Source organism: Typopeltis vanoorti, chromosome 4, assembly GCF_054136105.1.
Source record: "Typopeltis vanoorti isolate ZY-2024b chromosome 4, IOZ_Tvanoo_1.0, whole genome shotgun sequence".
Classification (NCBI taxonomy): Eukaryota; Metazoa; Arthropoda; class Arachnida; order Uropygi; family Thelyphonidae; genus Typopeltis; species Typopeltis vanoorti.
In genome coordinates, this window is record NC_143552.1 from 96,052,899 (window position 1) to 96,079,863 (window position 26,965).

Below are 26,965 nucleotides of genomic sequence, written 5' to 3' on the forward strand. Positions count from 1 at the left end.
TCTCTCCACATTTCAGGTGTTGATGGCAGGGTTGGACCAGAAAGGCTTTCTAGATTTCAGGCGAAGACTAGGTGGATTTATGAGAGTCTGGTGCAGGGTCGGGAGTGGGTTTCTCATTGCTTTATTAAATTCTTTAATCGAGGCTTGTCTTCTCTATGTTTGGTGGAGCAATGTTAGATAGGACAGGCAGTGGGGAGAGAGGGTTTTTCTCTCACTGGTTATCACTGCGTATGGTAGAGTTTAGTTGGGTGCCTATAATGTTAGTGTGTGTGTGTGTGTGTGTGTGTGTGTGTGTGTGTGTGTGTGTGTGTGTGTGTGTGTGTGTGTGTGTGTGTGTGTGTGTGCACTTCTTTCCCAGACAGGGGACAGGGGCACAATATTCTGCTGCAGAGAATGTGAGGGCTAGTGAAGACGACCTTAGAACTTCTGCACCACAACCCCAGGTTGTTCCAGCAAGCCTTGAAATCATTCTTTATTTCTCGTTTTAATTTGGTTGGACAGGTTGGTGATATGTCTTTTATAGGTTAGGCTTTTTTCTCGGCTCACTCCAAGGTATTTCTGGTGAGGCTCGTATTCTACCATTTTTTCACAGAAATAGATTCGCCTCTGCATTGTTCAGGTGAAATACTATGGACACAGTTTTTGTTCAATTTGGCTTCAAGTACCACTGCTTGAAGTAATCTTCCAGGATGTTCAGGTCTGTGTTCAAGGTTGATACAAGGTTGATTGGCAAAGGAGGTAGACTGATGTAGGATCGCTAGGTCATCAGCTTACATATACTTGCTTGAGCTGGTATGTGGTAAGTCGTACACACGTAGATGTGAAAGAGTAAAGAGGATAACACAGAGCCCTGTGGAAGACCGTTGTGAAGGAATGTGGACCTGCTCTTTTTTCCGCCAAAATGGACCCGGATCTTTCTGTTGGAAAGAATGGATTCGAAAAGCTGGAAAGTTTTTTTTTTCTGCACTTTATAATATTTCCTAGCTTCAGGAGGAGGCCCAGACTGTGTGATGATCCAGACTGTGTCATAAGCTGATGTTTGGTCAGTGAAAGTGGCTCCGGATTTAAGTTTCTTCTGGAAGTCTGCTTCAAACTGTGTTGTCAGGACAGGACCTGGTCACAACTTCTTCTCTGCCTGAAGCAGCTTGTTCAATCGGGAGTGCTCTTTCGATGAGTTGTGAAATTCTTTTAAGGAGAATTCTTTCGAAGAGCTTAAAGATGGAGCAAAGCAAGGAGAGAAGTCGTAGATTTCTGACATCATTTGGATCTTTCCCTGGTTTGGGGCATGGCAACTATTTTGGTTTTCTCACCAGAGATTTGGTAGTTTTCCAATCATTATCATTTTTGAGAAAAGGACGGCCAGCCATTTTTGGCCTTGTTGACGGAGATGTTTTAGAAACTCGGGGAGGATACCATCCACTCCTGCAGCCTTGCCATTCATGGTGAATTTTAAGGCTACCTGTGCCTCTTCACGAGATACAGGGTGTGCAAGTTCAGGAAGCTCGGGGCCCGTCTTCAGGATTTGTCTAATGGAAGATTACACAGTAATTTTCCTGATAAAACTGGGATGTATCTTGGAGGTTTTCAATAAATGATTAGCTTTGATCAGGAGTTATCTCTGTTGTTTTGTGTGTTGTTATTGGTTATGCCCCACCTAATGTTCTCAGAAGTGACCAGCTTTTTCGCCTCGATGTGGTGAAATCGAATTTATGGATGGTTGAGATCCATCTTTCCTTTCTGTTTTTATCCAGCGTTGCTATGAGCCCCTTAGCAACAGTTGGGTCTTCAAGTCTCTTGATATTTGGCTAAAAGCTCCTCAGGTTCTCTACTCCAGCATGGGATGTATTGCTTTCTGTAGCCTCTAGGAATAGAGCTTTGGCTGCAGTTTTGATTAGTTTAACAAATCTTGGATAGCAATTAGAGGTGGGTGAAAAATTGCTTTAATGGTTTGCTCGATTTGTTTCTCAAATGCATTCCAGTTGGACCTGCGAATGTTCCATCTAGCGATTGGTGTTCCACTGATGATTGGGATTGATGTGCCTGTCTTTGTTAGTGTAGGACAGTGCTGACTATTAGGGAATCCAGGATGGTTCTGGTTGTTGGCAGAGGGTGATCTTTAGAGACTATGCACAGATCTGGGGTATAGGTTCTGTTCCATCTGGCTGAGTAGAGAGTGCCTTCCTGCTTGTTATCGTAAATCAAAGGCAGGTTATATGTATCTATCCAGTTAACTAGATTATTACCGTCCCAGTTGTTAGAGGAATAGCCCCACATGGTGTGATGAGAGTTGGTCACCAACATAGATAGCAGGGTGAGGTTGTGGCCAGGCCATCTGATCAGGCCAGGATTCCGATGGTGGTTTGTAGACATTGTAGATGGTGGTATTTTGAACTTTAATGCCTATGGAGTATTCTGAATCAGGTACACATTGAGTAATTTCCTTGAGGCCAGGCCGGATGTAGGTTGCCAGGCCATGCTTTGGATGGCAGTTATAAGACACCAGAATTAGACCTGAGATCTTTAGTCTATTGAGGGCTGTGTCAGGCACATGTGTTTCCTGGAGAGCCGAGAAGTCAATTGTTTTGTCTTTGGCTATTTTCCCGATGACTTCGGCTTTGGATTTAGATAGTCCTTCTATGTTTAAGGAACATATCTTGAGAGAGTGTTGTTTAGGGAACTGTAACTTATTTTTCGAATCTTGTCCTCCACCCCAAACAAGCAACGCGATCCTTGTTATTCCGGGCGACGATCGACCCAGCATGGAGCTTTTTAAGTTTTATATTTATCATAGTTGCTAAGTGGTCCAGGAGGCTTGGTACTTTTGGACACCTTGTTTGTGATATTAGCTTCATGTTACTCGTGATTCATCTCTGGGGCTTCTTTTGTCTGAAGCACCAGCAATGTACCATAGGGTAACACTACTATGAGGGGGGAAGACATGGGAATGCTGTCTCAATCCCTCCTTCGATGATTACTGAATGAAGAGACAGAAAGATGATGTTTGGTTTCATTTGAACCATCGTATATATCAGCATTCTACCAAACCTAAAGGAACAGGAACATAACTTGTTTATGTCTGCACATGTTTAATGAGTTTTGATAGAATTCCTCATCTTCTCAAGATAAATTCGAAAGCATTCATATAATTCATATTTCATTATTCATATAATTGATACGCAGTCAAAACAAGATATCATTTAAATAAAATTGACTAGCGATAGAGAACAATTCAGATTCTACCCAAGAATCTAAGAATAGTCTGTCAGGTAGCGTCGTAAAATATGGGACTGTTCCAAATAATGCTGTTTTTTATAGGTCATATGGGGTCACTTCGTTGATGTTTAATTGATGAAAATATCTGGATAGCTTCTTTTAAGTTGCACCGATAACTATTGGGATGACTTTGGTGTGTTTAAGCCACAGCCTGCCAAATTCAATTTGCCAGATCTCGATATTTAGTAATTTTTTCCAGTTCTTTGTTGTTAATGTTGTTATCACTGGGGGTACTGCGATATCAATAATCCAAGCCTGTCGATGTGCGATAATTGCAATGTCAGGTCTATTGTGTTTCAAATGCCGATCAGTTTGTATTCGAAAGTCCCAGAGAATTTTTGCTGTTTCGTTTTCCAATACTATCTCTATTTTATGCTGCCGCCAGTTATCAGAAGTAGGAAAGCCATATTTTTTGTATACATGCCAATGAATTATTTTGGCCACTTGATCTTGGCGGTATTTATAGTCAGTTTGAGCTATTTTGCTGCAGGCACTGATTAGATGTTCTGCAGTCTCATCTTTCTGATCGCATAATCTGCATTTGCTATTATTATTGATGTTCAAAATTTTTTGCTTTTATTGCATTAGTTTGTAATACCTATTCTTCAGCTGCTAGAATAAATCCTTCTGTTTCTTTTTTAATGTATCCATATTGCAGCCATTGCCAGTTCTTCTTCACGTCAAATTTTTTTCTGTTTCGAAGAAATTGGCCATCCATGGGTTTATTATTATTATTATTATTATTATTATTATTCAGTGAGACCTCCTGGGAGTCAGGGACTCACCGAGAGAGGCCACATACTACACGCACCGGCTATCATATTTATTCTTGAATTCATGCACACTGCTTTAACTCACAACATCCAATGGCAATCCATTCCAATCACGCACCACCCGCTTAGAGAAAACTCTAGCCCTCACCTCATTTTAGCGGAATTCTTTCTCAGCTTCTAAAGATGACTTCTTGTCCTTTCCCCACCCTTAATAAAATGAAAAATTGCATTGACTGAAATTTTGTGTGACCCTTTCAGAAGTTTGTAAGTCTTAATTGTATCACCCTTCTTTCTCCGGTTTGCTAGTGTCTGCAGTCTATACAAATTTTCAATCTTTCTTCATAATCATTATTCAACAATCCTGATATCATTTTTAACACTCACCTTTGCACACTCCCCACTGTATCAGAATTACAACAGAAACCAGGAGACCAGACCTGAGCACAATAGTCCAAGTGAGTTCTTAGAAAGGCATTGTAAAGAGAATTAAGAAACTTTTTATCCTCAGACACTGTAAGTACCTTGAAAATTTTATTTTGCATATAAATATAAGAAGTATTCAGATATAAATTAGAGCACATTGAATTACTACTAGACAATTTAAACTATCGGCTAGATGTTCTGATATTAACAGAAATCTGGGTTAAAGACGAAGAAATTGATTTGTACCATTTAAGCGGTTTTAAAAATTATTATCAATGTAGAAATTATAACAAATCTCGAGGAGTAATTATCTTTATCCGAAATTCCATATCTGTTAATAACATTACTAACATAAAAATGAAAACAGCTGAAAATGTCAATTTACATTTAGAACATCATAATATACGTGTACATAATGGCTGTATATAGGTCGCATTGTTACACAGAGTTACACCAACGTTATACAAGAACTCGAGTGTAGTCTAGATGAGATCAGAAGTGACAATGTTCTCATAATTGGGGATACGAATATTGACTTGCTGAGGAATAGCGGATCCTCTCAAGATTATCTAGATCTACTTGCCATGCATGGATTCAAACAATATATTAATGTCCCCACGAGAGAATTCAATGGCGGTAGAACTTGCCTAGATCATGCATTCGTGAGAACGTTAAGCGGAAACAAAATCCAATCTTTAGTTCTGCGCCAAACTCTCGCGGATCACTTTTCAATCGGTATTAAAGTGCATTTGCAAGTACAGCACAAAGATAGTACAACCGAAAACATCCCGTACACAACAATTGACTCCAGGGTATTGAAACGTAACTTAAGCACTGTCTCCTGGGAAGAGATAACGATAGAAACAAATATTGATACCTCGTATCATAAATTTATTGCAATATTAAACAATAAAATACAAGACTCAATTAAAATTAAAATAATAGACAGAATAAAAGAACGAAAGCCCTGGACAGTAAATCGGACACTACATACAATTAGAGATAAAGTGTATAAAAAGTTTAACAAATATCAGCGCAATCAATATTATGAACACACTTTAGAAATCTAATACACCATGAATTAAAAGAAAGTAAAAAGGAATACTAAAGAAATGAATTCTTCCTAAAATGCCAAGGAAAACCCAGAAAACAAAGGAAGTTTGTGAATATATTAATCGGCAAAGATATACACACAAACAAACCTTCCATATACTTAAAAAATCGATAGGAATAGAGAAAATGGAGACAGAAGACTAGCTGAAGAATTCAATAATCACTTTGCCACGGTCAGTGAAAGCATTCTGAAAAATGCTAAAACCACTCCTCAGAATTGCACTCCCATAAACAGCTATAACAGCCCCAAAACAGTAGACTGCGATGTACCATAAGGACCTGTCTTAGGACCAGTTTTATTTAATATTTATATCAATGACTTCTGAAATCTTAAACTAAACAGTAAAATAAATACTTTTGCAGATCATACAGTACTAATTTTCCCTACAGACCAGAACAAATGCAAACCATCGTGAATGCTGATCTTTTAAAAGTAACAAATTGGTTCCAGTCAAACAAACTCAGTGTGAATGTCTCAAAAACCAAATATGTAAATTTTAACTTGCGAAATACAACAGGCAAATTGAACGTCACTGCACAATTAATTTTGTATGATTGGAATTGTAGAACAAATTCAAATTTCAACTGCGAGGAAATAGGAAAAGTCAGTGTAAGAACTTACTTGGCATTAAAAATTGATTGCAATTTAAGCTGGAAACCGCATATAACCGATGTCGTAAATAAAGTAAGGATTATGTTAAACAGACTTTACTACCTAAACAGATCCTTAAATTTAAAGCCTGGATTCAAAGCACACTATAATATGGTATATTAAGTGTGGAGGAACCTATCGCACTACGCTGAAACCTTTAGTCTCGACTCAGAATAAAGTAATTCAAATCTTAACTAGAAACAAATATAAGGATACTGCAATGTGTAATAAATACATCATACTAAACATACTACCCCTTAGATATTTATTACGCCTATAAGATACTATTATTCATAAAACACGACAACGAATACGTAAATATTAAACAAGATGCTTTCCTTAGTAGACATAAGGGCATTAAATATATAGTTCCTAAAGCAAATAAAGAAGCAATACGCAAACTTATTATTATTATTATTATTATTATTATTATTATTATTATTCAGAGAGACCTCCTGGAATTCGGGGACTCATCGAGGGAGGCCAAATACTACGCGCACAAGCTATCATACTTATTCTTGAATTCATTCACACTGCTTGCACTCACAACATCCAATGGCAATCCAACCCAATCATGCACCACCCTCTGAGAGAAAAATCTAGACCTCACACCCTTCTTGGCAGCATTCATTCTCAGCTTCCAAGGATACCCTCTCGTCCTTTCCCAACCCTCCATAAATTGAAAACTTCCATCAATTGAAATCTGATATTAACCTTTCAGAAGTTTGTAAGTCTCATTTATATCACTCCTCTTTCTCCTGTTTTCTAGTGTCTGCAGTCTACAAATTCTCAATCTGTCTTCATAATCAGTATTCCACAATGCTGATATCATTTTAACACTCTCCTTTGTATTCTCTCCAATGTGTCAGAATCACAACGGAATCCAGGAGACTAGACCTGCGCAGAATAGTCCAAGTGAGGTCTTATCAAGGCCTTGTAAAGAGGCAAAATAACATCCTTATCTTTACATGTGAACGTTCGTTTCAACATCGCAATTATCATTTGAGTTGTATTTGCAATCTTTGTCACATTGTCCCTAAACTTCAACTTCCTATCTATTAGCACTCCGAGATCCCTAGCCTCATCAGCTTCTTCTAGTCTAATCCCACCAATATAATATGACATTGGATATCTAATCATGCCGAAGAAGTGAATGACTTTATATTTAGTAACATTGAACTGACACCCATTTTCACATGCCCAAAATTCCAACCTATTCAAATCATTCTGCATGTACTGCAGAATAGGTAGGGTAATCAACATTCCTGATTACCCTACCTATCTTTGCATCATCATCAGCAAATAGCTGTATGTCGCTTGTCAAATCCATCCCAATATCATTAATGTACAGATTGAATAACAGTGGGCCAAGCACTGATCCTTGTGGCACACTCCGTGTTACCTTAAACCGTACAGACTCAGATCCCCCAGTATACCACTTTTTGATATCCGTCAGTCAGTCATCCTCTTATCCATGCTAATATTCTATAACCCAAACCAATTTTCTCCAATTTATGCAACAGACTACCATGCTGTATTCTGTCAAAAGCCTTAGCAAAATCCAAAAGTATCATGGTGTATCCATTCTCCCTCGTCTTGTTCAATAGTAACATTATTATAGAATGTAAGCAAGTTGCTAAGACATGACATTGTTGTTCATTGCAAAGTAGAGATTCACTGTCAACCCATTTCTGAATGCGAACCCTAACCAATTTTTCCAAAATCTTCACCACCGCCCCTGAGATACTAATTGGTCGAGAGATGGATATATCGGTCTTTGCACCACCCTTGTGCAATGGAATTACCGTACATTCCTTCCATTCCTGCGGAATCAGAGATTCTGAGACTCATATTAAACAGCCTGTTCAAAGGAATGGCCAGTTCATCTGAACACCTTTTAGCACACGTGCTGATATTCCATCAGTCCCTACTGCTGAATTCTTATTCAATTTGTGAAACAGCTCTAATACCTCACCCTCATATACCTGCGTTTATTCATTTAGTGAAGAGAGTGAGCTCAATTGCGTTCACCAAGTTGATTGCTATTAACAAAATGGGCACTCATTAACTGAACAACCTCTTCTGTATCTGTAATACTCACGCCATCTGGATTTATAAGAATTATTCTTTCATATTCATTCTTTCTTTTACTTGTAGCATATCGATAGAATTCTTCTGGTTAGTCTTTGCAGTTTCTTTTCATACTCAGACTTTGCTTTTCGTACAACAGTTGTGACTATTCTAGCCTGCTGCTTATAACGTTCATAACGGACGTCATCCTTATGCAAACGGTATTCCTTCCACATCGTCCTTTTCTTACGAATTTCTTGATTAATAAGATTACACATCCATTTGACTCCTACTCTATTTATTCTTCGAACTTTCGGAACACATTCTCATACCGTATCACTTAAGTGTTAACACACTACTTTTAACAATAAGAAATGAAACTAACCCAAACAAATACAAAACTGTAATCAAAGAGTATTTATTTTCCCACAGAAATGAGGAAGTTCTGCTCAAAATAATTATATATATGATTGTTTTTTTAGCATATTTGTATTTAAAGATCCAGTCTCATGTGTGAAACGTAAAAATTTAAATATTATTTAACTACTTTGTTTTATTTTGTTCCTAAGTAATGTTATGCAACTTTCCCTGTACATACGAGCATGTCTCCTGCGATTTTATTATGTTATTATATTATAATAATATTTAATATGTATATTATATGAATATACATGTGTCTATAATGAAAATGCAATGCATTACAGAACTTTTTGTAACTTAATGCATATCGTAACCTGGAAGAGCTGTTTGCTCTTAGGTTATACATATGATTGTTCAACATTTTGTACCACAATACGAAGCTTATCAATAAACAAAATGTATAAAAAGTCATTCTTTACCGAAAATAAAGACGCAAAATGACATCCTTATCTTTACATGTGAAAGTTCGTTTCAGCATTGCAATCTTTTGAATTGTATCTGCAATCATTGCTACATGGTTCTGAACTTCAACTTGCTATCTACTAACACTCTAAGATCCCGAGCTTGATCTGTTTCTTCTAGGATATCCCACCAGTATAATACGACATTGGATATTTATTCACGCCAAAGTGCATGAATTTACATTTACTGACATTGAACTGACAGCCATTTTCCTATGCCTCATTTCCAGCCTATTCAAATCCTCCTACAAGTACTGCATATCAGCAACATTCCTGATTACCCTTGCATCATCATCATCATCAGCAGTAGCAGCAGCAGCAGCAGCAAATAGCTGGATGTGCCTGTCAAATCCTTCCCAATATCATTAATATACATTATATATTAATATATCATGAATATAATAGACTGAATAGCAGTGGATCAAGCATTGATCCTTGTGGTACACCACCACTAGCTACCTTGAATCTTGCGACTCCCCCCCCCCCATATATACCACGTTTTGATATCTGTCAGTCAGATATCCTCTTATCCATGCCAGTGGTTTATAATCCAATATTCTCCAATTTATGCAGCATTCTGCCATGCTGTATTCTGTCAAAAGCCTTAGCAAAATCCAAAAGTATCATGGTGTATACATTCCCCTTGTCTAACTCAGTGGTAATATTATTATAGAATGTGAGCAAGTTCTGAGACATAACATTTCCTTACTAAACCCATGCTGCTTATTGTAAAGTAGAGATTACTGTCAATACATTTCAGAATGCGATCCCTAACCAGTTTTTCAAAAATCTGCACCACAACTCCTTAGATACTGATTGGTCGATAGTTGGATACATCAATCTTTGCACCACAATGTGATGTTTTGTGCAATGCGATTGTCATACATTCTTTCTGTTCACACGAAATCCTCTCTGATCTGATATGGCCTGGTAAATAAAACAGCCAGTTCGGCTGAACCCTCTTTTAGCACTTGTGCTGTTATCCCATCAGTCCACAATTGCTGAATTCTTATTCGGTTTGTGCAACAGTTCCAATACCTCCTCTTCATGCACCTGAGGTTATTCAGAAGAGGTAGCAGTGAAGTCAATGTTGCTTACCCCAGGCTGACAGCATTTGGCAAAATGGACAGTTGAACAACCTCTTCTGAGTCTGTTACCCTAACACATCTACATTCAGAAGAGTTATTCTATCATATTCATTCTTTCTTTTACTTGCAGCATATTAATATAATTCTGGTGAGATCTTTAGCTTGCAGAGCCAGTTTCTTTTCATACTCAAACTTAGCTTTGCGTATAACAGTTTTGAATCTTCTGGCTCGCTGTTATAATTTTCATAACGGACATCATCCTTACGCACACGGTATTCCTTTCACATCATCAGTTTTTTATGAATCTCTTGCTTAATAAGACTACATATCCATTTGACTCCTACCCTATTTATTCTTCGATCTCTCTCTCTCTCTCGGGATACACATATTGCATCATTTAAGTATTTTTAAATGCTTCCCTTGCACTGTTGATGTTCTTCCCATCCAGCAACGGATCCCATTCCTCTGAACTAAGCACACAAACTCATCAGTTGGACATGATTCCCTATTTGTAGTTCAGCATGTAACCTTTTCTGAATGGAACATTCATAAACTTAATCACTTCCCAAGTGAGTATCGCATGATCACTGTCACCAACCGGAGGCAGAATAGTTACGTTGAATTGAAACACTCTCTGACACTATAATCAAATCTAAAAATTTTTGACCTCCAGTTACTTCTGTCACATGCTGCTTGAGGAAGTTGTCTTACAACAGCTAAATAAATTTAGTTTCATTCTTCTGATGAGATTTTACTGCTACCCAATCAATATTTGGATAATTAAAGTCTCCCATTATGATTACCCTTTTCGTGCCGATCGTCTTTATTTGGTAATGCATTTATTAATCACTAGAAACCGATCCACTATGTCTTTAACAACACTCCCACTATGTAATTGATCGTCTTAGTTTCCATCTCACACTAGATGGCTTCAAATTCACTGTCACATGAAATACTGTTACTAGTACTAAAATTATAGTTCTTAACACCTACTGGATTCAAGTCATCCGATATCATTAGCAACACATCCCCTTCTCTCCTGTCCTCTCTATCCTTCCTAAAAATACTGTATTCTTTACACTCGATACCATTAGCATGTCTGATTCTGATAGCCAGGCCTCACTAATGCCTTCAATCTGAGGCCCGAACATGACCAAGGCAACAAACTCTACCCCTTTGTTTCTGATACTCCTAGCATTTGTGTATAGACATAATAATCTACCTAAATGTTTTTGTATACTGATATCTGTAGTCTGCATGAAACAGTTAGACAACTTGCAGATCTCTATTCTTTTCTACTACTTTATACATGTAAGCATCTTTGCCCACGTTTGATGGGTCCGAAATGGATGAACACAAACTCAAAGTCGTTCTCTCCTGGTAATAATTTCCAAGATAATGCCCATTCCCGTCATTAGCACAATTATATAACATTCTCTCTCTTACACTCGTATTCTTACCATTCCTCCCTTTATAATTTAGTTTCCCTGACTCTCTGTGTTAGGTATCATACCAATTATTAGTTTTTCTAGACTCCTGATACCAAACGCTTTGAGATGTAGGCCTTCCTGTTTATACAAATCTAATCTTCCCTGAAACTCACTCCACACATAAAAATAATTTGCACCCATTCCTTCTACATAGCCTATCCATTGAATCGCTTGCCATCATAGTTCTTATGCTTATTTCATTTTTATCATATTGCGTTAATATACTTACTATTTTCACTTTCTCACTCTTCACTCTCGCATCTTCCGACAACCCTTTTATGTCCTTTCTCATACTGAACTGATCACTAGTTAAGTCGTTATTACCTACTACAATTACGATCTGGTAGTTAGATATAATTTATTATATATAATATAATAATATCTAATTTTTATAATTTATACAATATATAATTAATATATAATATAATGTATAATTATATATACAGTATATATGATCGCCACAAAAATTTTATTGTTATGCTATTTTTTGCATTACAAATGATTTTAGGTGTGTGTGTGTGTGTGTGTGTGTGTGTGTGTGTGTGTGTGTGTGTGTGTGTGTGTGTGTGTGTGTGTGTGTGTGTGTGTGTGTGTATTTCAGATGCCAGTATTATTTTTCTCATTAAAAAGAAATTTGGGAATAAGGGACTTAAATCGTGGGCCTCTAGTTTAAGCTTTATAGGTTCAAGTAATTTAGCAATTTCATTCTCTCTCTCTCTATGTTATTTATCTCTGCATGTTATTCGTAGTTGTATGTTTCATTCTAAACTTAATTTTCATTTATGCTTATTTTTATTCCACAGTTATCGTATTACTATTGATTTGCATTCTTCATCTGGTAATTCCGTCAGAATCAAAGAATGTCTGTCCAGATCCGAGTTTAATAAAACCGTGTACTTGTGATGCAGAAGGAGTGAACTGTATGAAAGCTACAAACGCTGACCAAATACGGAAAGCATTTCAAACTCCATTTCCTTATGGCAGTATTCGAGGACTTTGGATCCAAAGAACGAATGTTACTTCACTTCCTTCGGGAATGTTTTCGAATGTCAAGATCCGGAATATATTTATCGAATTCAACTCCATCAACAATGTTGAAACTGGAGCTTTCAAAGGATCTGAAGATCGTTTAATAAAATTAAGTTTGGAAAGTAATCAAATCACCTCATTCCCGTTTAGTGATTTTAGCAGCATGAAGCAATTATTAGATCTCAATCTGGACAGAAACAGATTATCTTCAGTGCCATCTTACGCGTTTGGTCATCAGGAAGGACTACTCTCGATGACGTTAAGTTACAACCGCATTGTTGAAATTCAACCTTACGCATTCAAAGGTCTCATGGATCTGCAGTATTTGAATTTGTCCAATAATCTACTTACAACTTTAGGGCCAAATTCTTTTTCTATGGAAGGGTCCATCCAAACGAGTGTAAGTATCTTACAATAGTAACATCATTCTTACCTAAACATCATCACTGTTAATATATTTTAAATTATTTGATGATGATTATTGCTTCCGACTTCATCAATTCATTACAATAGATAAAGGGATCAACTGATTCAAGATGATCCTTTTATCTATTGCAAAGTTGAATATTGAACACTGCAAAAATTATACTGAACTGTTAAGTGTTTTCCAAAATGCAAAACACTATTGGCATACCTTTGGATTTTAGATGACATTTTTCTGAGGAGGACAAGACGTTTCGACTAAATTTTTATACAATTGGTACATTTTGACAAATTCGTTAACGGAGTACCCGTTGAACCTGTTTGTTTTGCCCTCAAATTTCAACTCTTCCGAAAGGTTCTGTATCTGATATATGTTCTAAAGGCATACTAGTAAGCTTACATTTTATTTTTCAATCCAAGCTCCATCGCATGAAGAGCTGTAAAACCTGTACTACACCAATACCATGTGTGGACAGCTGATTAAGTAGAAAGAAGGATATTGAACAGCTGAGTATTGTAGTTCTTGTGAATAGCAATGTTCTAGAGCAGTGCTTCCCAAACTTCTGGATGCCGGGGCCCCCTTTGGAAAAACTAAAATATTTCACGCCACCCCCTCGAAAAAAATCGTAATGCATACATATATCATTATAATATTTATTGTATTTAAATTCAATACAAAACATACACAGCGAATATTGCAAAAATCAAATGCAAATATTACATTTTTAGCATCTTCCATATACATTTGACATGCCACATTATCTCATATTTTTATATAGATAGATATATTGTTATTGTACATTGGCAGTACAAGCACATGAAATGTAAAACGATCAGTAATAAAGAAAGAATTAAAAACATAAAAGAAGTTTAATAACAATTTAATGTGATAGATGTGTTTCAATACTGCTACACAAACAGTCAATATCAGGTGAAATATTTGAAACTGCAATTCTTAGATTTCTGCTTTGAAATGAAACTTATATGAATAAGCATATTTACTAATATTCATTAAGCGCCGAAATACGCAGGAAGCAAAATTTTTGAACCAACACCAATGTGTGATTTTTTTTTCCATTAAAATATAAAAAATATTAAATACGTTTATTTTGAGATTTTTTAAGATAAATTAAGAAAAGAATTAAGATAAAAAAATCTACTTAGTCTTAAAAGATTTTAAATTTGTTTTCATTATTTCACGGCCCCCCCCCTCAACAAAACCTAAGGCCCACAGTTTGGGAAGCGCTGTTCTAGAGGACAGAGCCAGATGGAATGAGAGGCTAAGAGTAAAAGTGTGCTTCGTATTTTTCGATCTGGATAGTGAATGAAAGTTAGCCAGCAGATGATTTTATTTTTGTGGATTCAAGAAAGTTGAGGAATTGTGATTGGTCTAAACCTAACACAATTTTTTTTCTGCTTGTTCCAATCAGGGTGTAAAGTCTGTACTAATATCTCGAAGCCGAATATAACTTTTTTTTTTACTTTTTTTGCACACACTTGAATGCACACACCTTGGCTAGAAAGGTTGCTATTGGTATTCCACTGATGTATGATGAGGAAGGAAATGCAACAGTTTTCACCTCTGTCTTCTCACATTCCTTTGCGCAGATTATCTGACCGTCGTTTACTGACCTTAGAAACATTAGTTTAGTGACATTAGTATCCTGTTTATTGCGAATGACCCAATTTTGCTACAATCGTTGCATGTACTGAGTGAACGTCGCACTGAATGTTTGCCTGAAATTAATATTTCATTCATGCAAAAATAATTATAAATGTATCTATTTCTTAACATTCGCGTAATAAAATACAAACTTGTAACGTTTTTTTTTTTATTTTGAATTATTATATATAAACAAACATTATGAAATTTAAAGTTTCAGGTAAATAAAAAAACTTCAGTGAAGCAAATGAAACTGGTTAAGTTGGGAAGAATTTACTTTGGTAAAATCTGGTTCTATATTTTTTTGTTTTGAGCTGTAAGTGGGATCCACTACAAGAAGACGTTTTTAGATTCAAAAACGGAGAAAGCCTTAGTATATGCAAGCACCAGTAGTGAAGCAATTATTGAGAGCCGTTACTGTTCAAGATACAAAGATATGGTTTATTGCGAATGACCCAATTTTGCTACAATCGTTGCATGTACTGAGTGAACGTCGCACTGAATGTTTGCCTGAAATTAATATTTCATTCATGCAAAAATAATTATAAATGTATCTATTTCTTAACATTCGCGTAATAAAATACAAACTTGTAACGTTTTTTTTTTATTTTGAATTATTATATATAAACAAACATTATGAAATTTAAAGTTTCAGGTAAATAAAAAAACTTCAGTGAAGCAAATGAAACTGGTTAAGTTGGGAAGAATTTACTTTGGTAAAATCTGGTTCTATATTTTTTTGTTTTGAGCTGTAAGTGGGATCCACTACAAGAAGACGTTTTTAGATTCAAAAACGGAGAAAGCCTTAGTATATGCAAGCACCAGTAGTGAAGCAATTATTGAGAGCCGTTACTGTTCAAGATACAAATTGAGCTGCAATGGCCTGGTCTACTCCCTATAAGGCACTAAAAAGCCTTAGCTGAATTATATTGTACTTTTCATAATTTTTATAATTTTAATTAAAGTTTAAATGCAAATAGTTCGAGCGGTTGGAATACGATTGTGTCATCAACATACGAGACGCTAACGGAAACTTGTCGATACATGCCAAGAGAGAGAGAGAGAGAGAGAGACTTTAAAAAAAAAAAAAAAAAAAACGTCTGTAGATTTTGTGGTACCAGTATCCCTGGGGGTATGCTTACCACACTTTGGGAAACACTATCCCTAGGTGTTAATGTTGACAAGAAGTCTGCTTATGACTCGTATGAATCAGCTATGATACCTGCAAGGCATTACACAATTCATGAATTCTGTCTGGATGCACACTACGTGTGATGGTGGATGATTCCATGATGGTGGATGATTCCATCCACCATCATACACACATGATTCCATAGTGTGCAGTAGTCGAATCATACACACATGATTCGACTACTGCACTCACATTTGGGGTTGGAGCCCATAAGAGCTCCCTCAAAATGCTGGACTCAATACAAAGGTGAGCAATTAGATTGATTAATAACCCATCTCTTACTAACTCACTCCACCCACTTTCGCATAGGCGTTTGTTTTCTGCAATATGTGTATTCTATAAATATTTCCATGACAAATTCATCTGAAATAGCATCAGTAATTCCCCGGACTCAGTATTAAGTCCATTGGAACACTTGCAGCTGCTGCCCAACATCCCTTCACATGAAACTCATAGAACAAATTTCTTTTCCTCTTCCTTTATCCGCGCTACTGTTGTATTGAGGGACTGTCTTCCCTCGATGTGTTTCCCAAGCAATATAATATAGAGACTTTTAAATCAAATGTAAACCTATAGTACCGAATCAACCTCTAGTGTATGGGCTGAACATAAAAAAATACGAATGGAACAGTTTTCACTGGCTACGTTTCGCAGTGTGCAGTGCGTTCTAGAAAAATCTCAAAAATATCCGAATGAATTCAGATAACACGATAGAGTAAATGTGGACTACTACGAACCATTAGATGATGTGATATTAGCCATGAGTTGGTTAATACGCAAGAAGGATGGTGATACTGACTACCAAACCTACCCTTTATCATGGTATCATCGCCAACGTATTGATAAATGCACCAGAAAACAATCCACTTGTGTTGTTTCTACCACAAAGCAACCTGATACATTAGCCTGGTGCAGCACCAATAGCGACTCGCCAGACCTGCCCATCGTTTCTTCACGTGATACAGATATATCAACATTCGCTTTCACAATAATGACCGATGATGAAAAAAAAAAAAAAAAAGGGCGGCTTGCGGGTTCTTCGTTTCTGGACCTCAGTGCGCCATCTTCGTTCCTTCGTGAGTGCAGCACATCATCGCCCGGAATCAATTTGATTATTTCAAAAAAAAAAACGTATACATTTCATGCTAAAATAAGTGGAAACAAAGAAATTTAAACGACTGTGTCGCTCGTTCCAACGAATATGTGAGATAATTGTTACGAGGCCACGTGTTGGTGTCGTGGAGTCTGTTCCTTTTATCTATGTTCTATGCGTAAAAATATCCAGAATCAATCTTTAAATGTTACGTTTTGTTTAGTAAAGGGTATTGTGTTTTGTACTTAATTCTAGTATTTTTAATTTTAGGTGTATCATTATTTATTCACCTAAATACTGAAAAACTGTGAACCTTTTCAGGCTATAAATTTTTCTAAGCTGAGTATTTAAAAGCAAAAAGTAAGTTCGTTTTTTTTTTAATTTAAGTATTTTAAAAAAAGCACAAGTCATATTTTTATAATGTTAATAAAATCTCAAAACAAAATTACTGACGTATATTTTCTGCACATAAAAGTGTTAGGAATTTGCATTTTTATGTGTAGCCTAAAGATTAAAAAATACCATGAAAAATAGAAAATTTCTTTTTCATGTAACAAGATATGGGAATTTTTTTTAACGGGAAAACGTTGGATCCCACTACTTCAGAGGTTTTCTCCGTGGGAAGTGTTTTCGTCTTTTCGTTGATGTATGGCATCAACGTAAACAGATCCTAGATGGAGAGACAGGAAACCGGAATCTCAACATCATGTTCTTTTTAAACTCTGTGATACCGGCACGTTTTCGCAAGATTGCAACTTTAAACCAGTTTGTACAATGCACTCTCAGCATGATGGATATGAACAATTTACCTAATACTAGCACAAATACACACACAAAAAAAGAAGGAATCTCTTCAAATCAACTGTTACATTTTGACCGAAATTATTGAACTAAAAGTATAGTAAATATTGTACACTGATGTTAGTTTTTATTATTTTAGTTAATCTTAACTTCGAACCGGATATCTACCATTTCTCCAACCGCATTTGAAGGAAGTTGGTTATATGTGGATCTAGAAAACAACAGACTTACTTTTCTTTCTGCGGATGCCTTTATGGAAAGCCTATTACGTCAAAGACTGTTTATAAATGTCGCGAGTAAGTTATAAGTTTTACATCTTAAACATAATATAATACTATATATATATATATATTTTTTTTTTAATTTTTTTTTAAAGTCGTGTTTCTCGCCTTGCTTCTATACTTGATAATTTCAGTGTATGCAAATTAATTACTTTTATCTAAATGATCATTAAATAATCATTGTCTGTCTATTATATCTCTCAGATAATCCGTTTAACTGCTGTGGATCCCAGTATGAATGGATAGTGCGAAATAAGCAACTATTACCAGTTTCCATTATGCACTTTCAATGCACTGATGGACGGTTCCTTCAAGACCTAACAGAAGAGGATGTCCAAAACTGCTAAATTCTTACACAAGATAGTTTAATGTAAACGCCATTGTATTTAACTGTAATTAATGACAAAAGCTAATAAAAATTAATACATTGTTTAAAAAATCGGAGATATCACTTGAACTTTATGCGTTACCGAGAAAAAATGAGTTATTGCGAGGGAGGACAGTAGCCGTGAATAAAGGAGGTGTTAGGGGGAATTCCGTAAAGTGTGGGTTCAACCATCCCTGTGAATTCAGAAAGATTATGCAATATTGGATGTAGTTTTAAGGGTTTCGAATCTGAATGGGTATTAGTTACATAATATACGGTTGTTGCGGGTCCAAAAAAGCATGTTGAAATTTATGAATACGAATGACAGAAAAATCAGAAATAAGGGAGGAAATTTTTGGCATTGGTCAGCTTGACTTGACTAAAAGTTATCCGTATACTTCAAGATATCCTTGACAGGGGATGATCCAGTTAATGGGATAGAATGTAAGGGATATTGTGTTTTCATGAAAACAAAATGGAAACTGGAACGTATGATTATCTGCAAAATTTTTGCCTATGTATCGCAGGAATCTTCAGTATTATACCTTAAATATTAAATTCCATTTAAAGAATCATTTTCAAAAAAGTGCGACTATAGTGTTAATAGGATAACAACGTAAAATTCAGTAAAATTCCCAATTATATATAAAACTTAAATAACTTAATTTAAAAATAATAATAATAAAAACTGAAATTACAGTAATATAATAATCAAGAATTTGCATAAATGGTGTAATAATATATCTCATAAAGAGGATAATTGAAGACCATCAGATCTGTTTGAATTCAGTTGGTGTAGAAACATCTCACAAACCTCTTTATATAGGCGCTCTGTAAGGAATCTACTTCTCTGTAAAAGCTTCTTCCAAAAGAGTTTTCTTCCAAAAAATTCTGTGTTTATTCGAGATAAATACAGATTATGTTCCTCACTACCGATAACTGCAGATCTGCCAGATTTTCCAAAGTAAGACAAACCAAAGGAGCATGGGATTTGTGAGACCTTTCTACAAAAAACTGAACTTTAACAAATGTGATGGCCTTCGGTTATCCCCGTTATGGAAAATATAATTACATAATGTTTATGCAAATTCCTTATTATTATATTATAGTAATTTTATTTTTAATCATTTATTTCTTTAATTTTTATATAATTGGGAATTTTACTGACCTTTTGTTTTTCTGTTAACACTACAGCGGCGATATTTGAAAATGATTCTTTTATTGTAAGTTAAAATTGTGTTCAATTTTCAACGTACTCAAGATGTCGAGGCGAAAATTTTACGGCTAATAAATTTATTTCACTTCACTTCTCTAGTTTCCGCGTTTAATTTTTTCTAAGTATGCCGACTTACTCGTACGTATAAATATTAAAGCAGCTATATTTAGGAAGGACAGAAGGAATAAGAAAGGAGGGCTATGTCATATGGCTTATGTCATATGTCCAAATAGGTCAAATGACTTTCTGTAGATCAATAAAAGTATATGATACTTTACTGCGTTCTTATTTTTTATCCACGGATATGGAGGTAAACACGTGGTTCGTTTTTATTTCTGTTCTTCTAAATCCCACCTGAAAGAGGGAGAAATTTTATTTTTATTTAAGAGCAATATACACGATGATAGTAATGGTTGGTACTAATGACCTGAAAGATAGTGTGAATCGTGTAAAGAAGGATCTGAGGTTATTGTTGGAAACTGTCCAGCAAAAAGTATAAGAGTGTTCTCTAGAGAAGTAATAATGTTAGCGCGTAGAAACTCGTGATTGGTAGGACCGTAGAAGGTAATGTGGAGGTGTTAGGGGAATTCAGTCGAGTGTACGTTCAGGTATTCTGGAACAAATTTGTGTGTGTGTGTGTGCCCGTGCATGCGTGCGTGTGCGTGCATGCTCAGAAATGATTACGCATCATAATGAATGTACTTTCACAGGTGTAGAATCTGAATGGTTAAGTAATTACATCATACAAGGGTAATTGGAGACCCATGTGGTGTTGCAGAATTCATGTATACGAATGTCAGATTCATCAGAAATAAACGAGATGAGTTTTTTGGTCACCTTGACTTGGTCAAACATTATCGGCATACTTAAGAAAGTACTCTAAAACATGTGGAAGCCATGAATATTGGCACATTAGCGAAATGAGTGCGGATCGTGTAATAATCAAGGGCGAATTCAACTATTGTGACATAGAATGAAAAGAAGAAAGGGAACACAGCAGAATGGAAATGGAATTTAAACAGCTACTATGGGATAATTACCGCTCGAAAAACATATAATGGAGGCTACCAGGAGTTTGGGAGTTTTGGTTGTCGTAATAGTATCAGAAGAAGTATCAATAACTACAGTGGCCACCTTGCCCAAATCAGGAAAAGTGATCATGTAGTCTTGTTCTGAAGGTTGCTAAATGTGTAGATTTCTCGGTTAAGATGGGGTTTATGTAGAACTACAAAGCTGATGATTATGTGAGTAATGCACAGGATGTGATTAAGGATTGTATGAAAATAGTATCGGACTGCATACCTAAGTCAGGGCGATAAAATCAAGTAGGGATTAAATAGAGGAGCAGTGATATAAAGATGAACCAAAAAAAACATTCTGGAAGAATATAAAAATTATCTGTGAGATCATTTAGCAATACCGAGTGCGGGTAAGAACAATAACTAATATGGAAAGGAAGGCTAAATCGCTATGTGGCGAGTAAGAGACAGAACGATCATGAAAGGATGGCCTTAATTAATGCTGATGGTAGTAAAGTGACGAAGCAGAGAAAATGGTTGAGTCACTGAGTAATCACTTTGTGATAGTGGAGATTTGGAAATTGTGATGCGAGAATGGAGGTACATGAACTAGAGGTATTCGTCATATTGCAAAATACTAATGCAAATGCAACAGCAGTGGGATTGGATGGCACATGTCGACTCGTGTGTTATGTGAATGTTAAAAAGAATAGTCATGAGTGACAAAATCGTTTAATCTAAATCTCAGCTCCTGCAAGATTCCAAAGAGAGTGGATAGAGAGTAACATGCCAGCGTTATGCAATGGAACTATATTACTTTATTTCAACTTTTATGGATGTAGCCAACTTAAACCAATTATAGCGATTAGTATTTCAGAAGTGGTGGTAAGGTATTGAAAAGTTGGTTTGGGGGGGAATTTAGGAATGGCTGGATAGGAATAAGATGGGATGGACACCATGGCTTTGTAAAAGGTAGGTCATACCTTAGTAATTTGCTGGTATTTTATAAGAGAGTGACAGCGGAATTGGATATGACTACCTACTGGTACTGCTGGACTTTGCACAGGCATTTGACGAAGTATCTCATGGGAAACTATTGCATAAATTTGAGCATATAGGAACGAATATGAAGCTGGTGACATGGATAGGAAGTTGCTGACTGACAGAAATCAAAAGGTTTATATGCTCGGGTGGTGGATTCTAAGAGAACTTGAGTAGCTAGTGAAGTGTTAAAGTTTCTGTAATGGGGCTACTTCTGTTCGGTTTGTATGTTAATGATATAGGGAATGATTTAAGGGGTACATTCAGTTGTTTTGGTGATGATTCTAATCTGGGCAGGGCAATAGTTTATAAAAGTGATGAAGACAATTTGCAATATGATTTTAAATAGATTGACAGTGTGCGCGAAGGATAACGAATGTCAATTTAATGTTGAAAAATAAAGGCTATGCACGTTTCGATGAGGAGATTACATGCTGTTTATTACATTAATGGTGATTGACTGCAGAAAATTGACGAATATACGCGATATTGTGTTATGGTGAATGGAGTTGAAGTTCAGAGGGCATAATGCAAAAGTTAGCAAATTAGCTCATGGGATCACTTAGATGTTCAAGAATAAACTGAAAAGTAAAGATATTGAGGTTATTATAGCTCTTTGCAAGGGGTATGATTTGGCTGCATCTTGACTGCTGTGCTCACATTTTGTCACTTGAAAATTCTTGGAGTTCAGGAAGTGATGCAGAGGATGATTCAGAGAAGAGTGACCAAGCTAATGACAGTTCTGTGTGCCATCCTCCTATTAAAATAGACTAGGGGGGGGAGTCTGGTTAACAGGCGGAAAGAGGATACGATAGAGAGTTTTACGTTACTAAATGGATTCTACAAGATTGACACAAAAGAGATTTTTCGGTACGTGACGAGTAGAGACGTGAACTAGGGCCAGTCCTGGAGGTTGTGTAAGGGTGTATGTGTGTGTGTGTGGGGGGGGGGTAAATTCGCTGCTTGGAGAGTTGTGAATGATTCGAATGGATTGTCAGAGAAATTTGGGAGTGATTTGACAGCGGATAATTTTAACGCAAGATACGATACGTGTTGTGTGAATATTTGTTGGTGTGGGGCTCCCACAATAAGTTTAACTTCATGGAGTACCAGTAATAATAATAATAATAATAATAATAATAATAATAATAATAATAATAATAATAATCACATCAAATGAATCCTTCAGTTCCATAGCACTATAGGTTATGGGATTTTGGAAGAGAACCTTATATGGTTGATTCCAGGATTAATTTTTCCAACTTTTTTCACTGGTTTTCGAGTTTATTGGCACAGGCAAGCAAGATTTTCAGTTTCTGAAAACTAGGATTTTAATTCCTTAACTTAAAGCATCGGCAGTAGAGTTTCCACTATTTGAGAGAATTATAAACATCTATGAGAATAATCGCCAACTGGAGGAACTGTTTCTAAGCCTATCTTCGACAGGTTCCCAAGTTACTCGATCTCTGGCACGGGCAAGCGGTTTTTTTTTCTCCCAGAAACTCAGGTTTTTCGTCCAGTAAACTCAAGAAAATCTACCCTAGAACTCACATTATTCAGACAGTAATATATTCTGTTAGGGCTAGGTACCAAAGATGGCAGCACTTGTTTGCCCGTCTCTCGGTTTCCCCTTGTAATTAGTAATAGACATCGGCCAGCTATCTCTCATTGGCTACCGGTGGAGATTGAACTTCCCCCTCCAAAAGCAATATAGAGTTAAAAGACCTCGCCTACTCCATATAAGGGAATAAAAGGCATTAGTTGGTTTATTTTTTTTTATAAGAATTTGGGACATCCAAATGGCAGCAGTCTTCTGCTTTCCAATAATGTCTATGAAATCATCGATAGCTTTGGACTCAGATATCAGTGAGGCTAAGAGTGGAGTGCTACAATACTACCCACTGATTTCCAAATATCTAGTTAACAGGAGCTAAAACTCGCTTCCTACTACTTTTGGGAATAAAAGACATTACAGGAATTACTTTATTTATTCACTAATTCTGCATCTAATGATCAATCTTTTGTTTTAAGATTTACAAATAGATGCTAGTTACAGTGCCATTTCTGGATGATTTATTTGTTTTATTTCATGCTAGATGAAAAGTTTGTGTTTATGAATCTCTACATTGTATTAACATCTCCCGACTTTCGCGATATGATAAAAGATTTCCTTCCATAATGGAAAGAGGACACAGTTATGGTTCATCACAAATTATGGTTTCCTCTCGATGCACTTGGCCATCATCATCATCATCAACAAATACCACTACACTTTTCATCTTGAAACATCAATCATATACTTGTGTTTTCTGCTCAATGGTTCCTCTCCCAAAGCACGTTTTAACATATGAATGGTTCCTGTGAAAATTCGAAGCAAATACAATTAATATTCGATTTTATTCAATAGAAATAGAAATTTAAATAACCTAGCAGACTCTACTTTAACTACGCCTATGGGAGGGTGGAGCTTAATACTAACTAAGTAATATCACCTGCAATCTTCCATGAAATTTATGATCACTTGTCGTATATTCATCTCTCTCTCTCTCTCTCTCTAGTGTGCAAATATTTGTACAGAATATAGTATAGCTTGCATATGTCAATAAATCAAAATATACTTGAAAATTAAACTCGAAATATACATATCGAGTTTAATTATTTTAAATCATGAGGTACGCACTATGAAGGGATGTCTCATCTGAACACCATTTTGTGACGCTGTACATTATTATACACTTAACATAAAATCTCTTCATGTCGAGCATGATGTCCAATTTGCCATCAGTAAAATTCATTCCATAAAACGAACTTTTGGCTGTAGTACATTATTAAGAAATTGTTAATTTGACTGAGGATTAGTAGTTTGAATAATTTCTTTTGTAAAACCCATTCAAAATTATTAGAAACGTTTTAGACAGTCATTGTAAATTGGATTCCATACACTATAAGGTACAAAGAAAAAATTGCGATAACTCGTAAATTAGAGAAGACCAGACTTGATATGAAATCTGTCGTTTTTGTTTCACTGTTGTAGATGTTTAATCATTTCAGCTGCTTTCTTGAACGATCTTGACAAAAAAAAAAAACTAATCTATGTGGAGCATTTTAGTTTGTTACCAGAATACTTGATGTTTGGTTTCCATTGTATCTGCTACCAGTCCTGTTTTGTGCTTCAATTCATTCTCTCTATGTCCTTTGACGAGTGCAGCTTGTTGTATTTCTCTTCACCTGCCCGTCCGTCCGGTGTAATGTAAACCGCAGATACATGTGCACTTGTAGACATCAGGTTTTCTGAGAGGTAGATGGAGAAGAAAATCCAGCCTTTGTATATTCTAGACATAGTATCCTTGATATTTTATCTGTGACCGGTTGTATATAGGTGACAGTCACTATCCGTCTTATTTTTCTTGATCACCTGACTGTCAACGAGGTTGACGTAAAATTCTGTTGACTGATGTTCTATTGTAACCATTTTTTGGTAGGAATGGTTACAATAGAACATCAGTCAACAGAATTTTACGTCAACCTCGTTGACAGTCAGGTGATCAAGAAAAATAAGACTCTTTTTTTTTACCAGAAGTATCCGAGCGGAAAGCACTCGGTTTCTCAATGTATAGGAAGCAGATAAACACCGGACGATGCTTGTACGCCACATCTTATTACCACTCGGCACAAAAATAGGCATTATTCGCTCCCCACGTGATAAAACTAACAGAATCTATCTCCACTAATATATTTGTTCGGAAACTGTTTTTGATCACGCATGTATACTAATAATCTACGTCATATTATCGCCGTTTATTTTATAGTGCTCTTCTGAAAACGTTCTCTTCGACAAAGAAATATATTTTACTGAAAACAAATGTTAAACATTAACAACATTCATAGCACATAAACAAAGCCTGTCGTGTTAGTTTGCATTTAATAAGCTAAGAGATATTTAAAAATACGCATATGTGTGAAAAAGGTCATCGATTGATTTTTTTATTCCAATAAACGGCAAGTTTTTATTTATTTAAGTTTTGTAATGTGCTAAGAGTGTTTGACGACACTTAAGAAAATATGTGATTATGATCACATATCCTTTTGTGATTTTATTACGAAAAACTCTATAAAACAGTCTCACACACGACACAACATTTGTCCTTCAGTTAGAAAGAACAAGGGCTGGGTTTCAAATCCCCTCTGAGAGGCAAACAGTTGAGGGAGGGATTAAAACCAAATTAACAGGTGCCATTGGTAAGGTTCTTACGAGTGGTTTCCGGCATACCGGTCATAGAACACACACACACACACACACACACACACACACACACACACACACACACACACACACACACACACACACACACACACACACACACACACACACACACACACACACACACACACACATCATAACCTTAGTTCCATTGGACATAATTACCACTAAACCAAGTTGCAAGAGCGACAGTAACTTTTGGTGATAAATATCGAGATCTTGTTAGGAACAAAAAGAACACCTTAGCCTTTCCAATCTTAATCTGAGATAAAAGTTCTCAGACGGGTGTAGAGGGCCCGTCTCCGTAAAAACAGACTGATCAACAAGTGAATAAACGCATTTCCGAGATACTTTGCACTTGTTTTAGGAATATAACAACAAAGACAGTGTTAATATTATTTTTTTTCTTTGTCCATCACGAACGTTTGAAGACGGTAGATCAAACAGACAATTGGCTGTTGTAGAACACACAATAGTGCTGAGCCATAGAAGCCAGTTGTATCACCTTCTTGGAAGAACGTAGTACAAGGATCTCTCAGCAGTGACCAAACTCCATCTACCGTAACCAACTAATTTCCAAGAAATAAAAACAAAATTATATTCAAGATCAATGCCTTTCAAGTGCAGGGATAACATCTGTAGGTCGCAAAATAAATAAATAAATAAATACGAAAAATGGCTAACGATTTCGACATACACTTGTTTTTCTTCTTTGATCAGGGAATTACTTTTATGGCAAATAACTCTTGATACATATCTCTGTCTATTTGGTTGTATTCGCGATCGAGGCAAATTTAAACCATAAAAACTATATAC

General features: G+C 36.1%; 1 protein-coding gene across 1 annotated transcript in view; it reads left to right on the plus strand.

Moving 5' to 3' along the window:
- The window catches only part of LOC150107513 (uncharacterized), a 67,679-nt gene extending 54,469 nt beyond the window's left edge, over positions 1-13,210 (plus strand). Inside the window, exon 5 of the mRNA XM_090392119.1 lies at positions 12,567-13,210. Coding sequence (XP_090248245.1) covers positions 12,567-13,210 — 644 coding nt within the window. The remainder of the gene's footprint in view (positions 1-12,566) is intronic.
- The last annotated feature ends 13,755 nt before the right edge of the window (positions 13,211-26,965 follow it).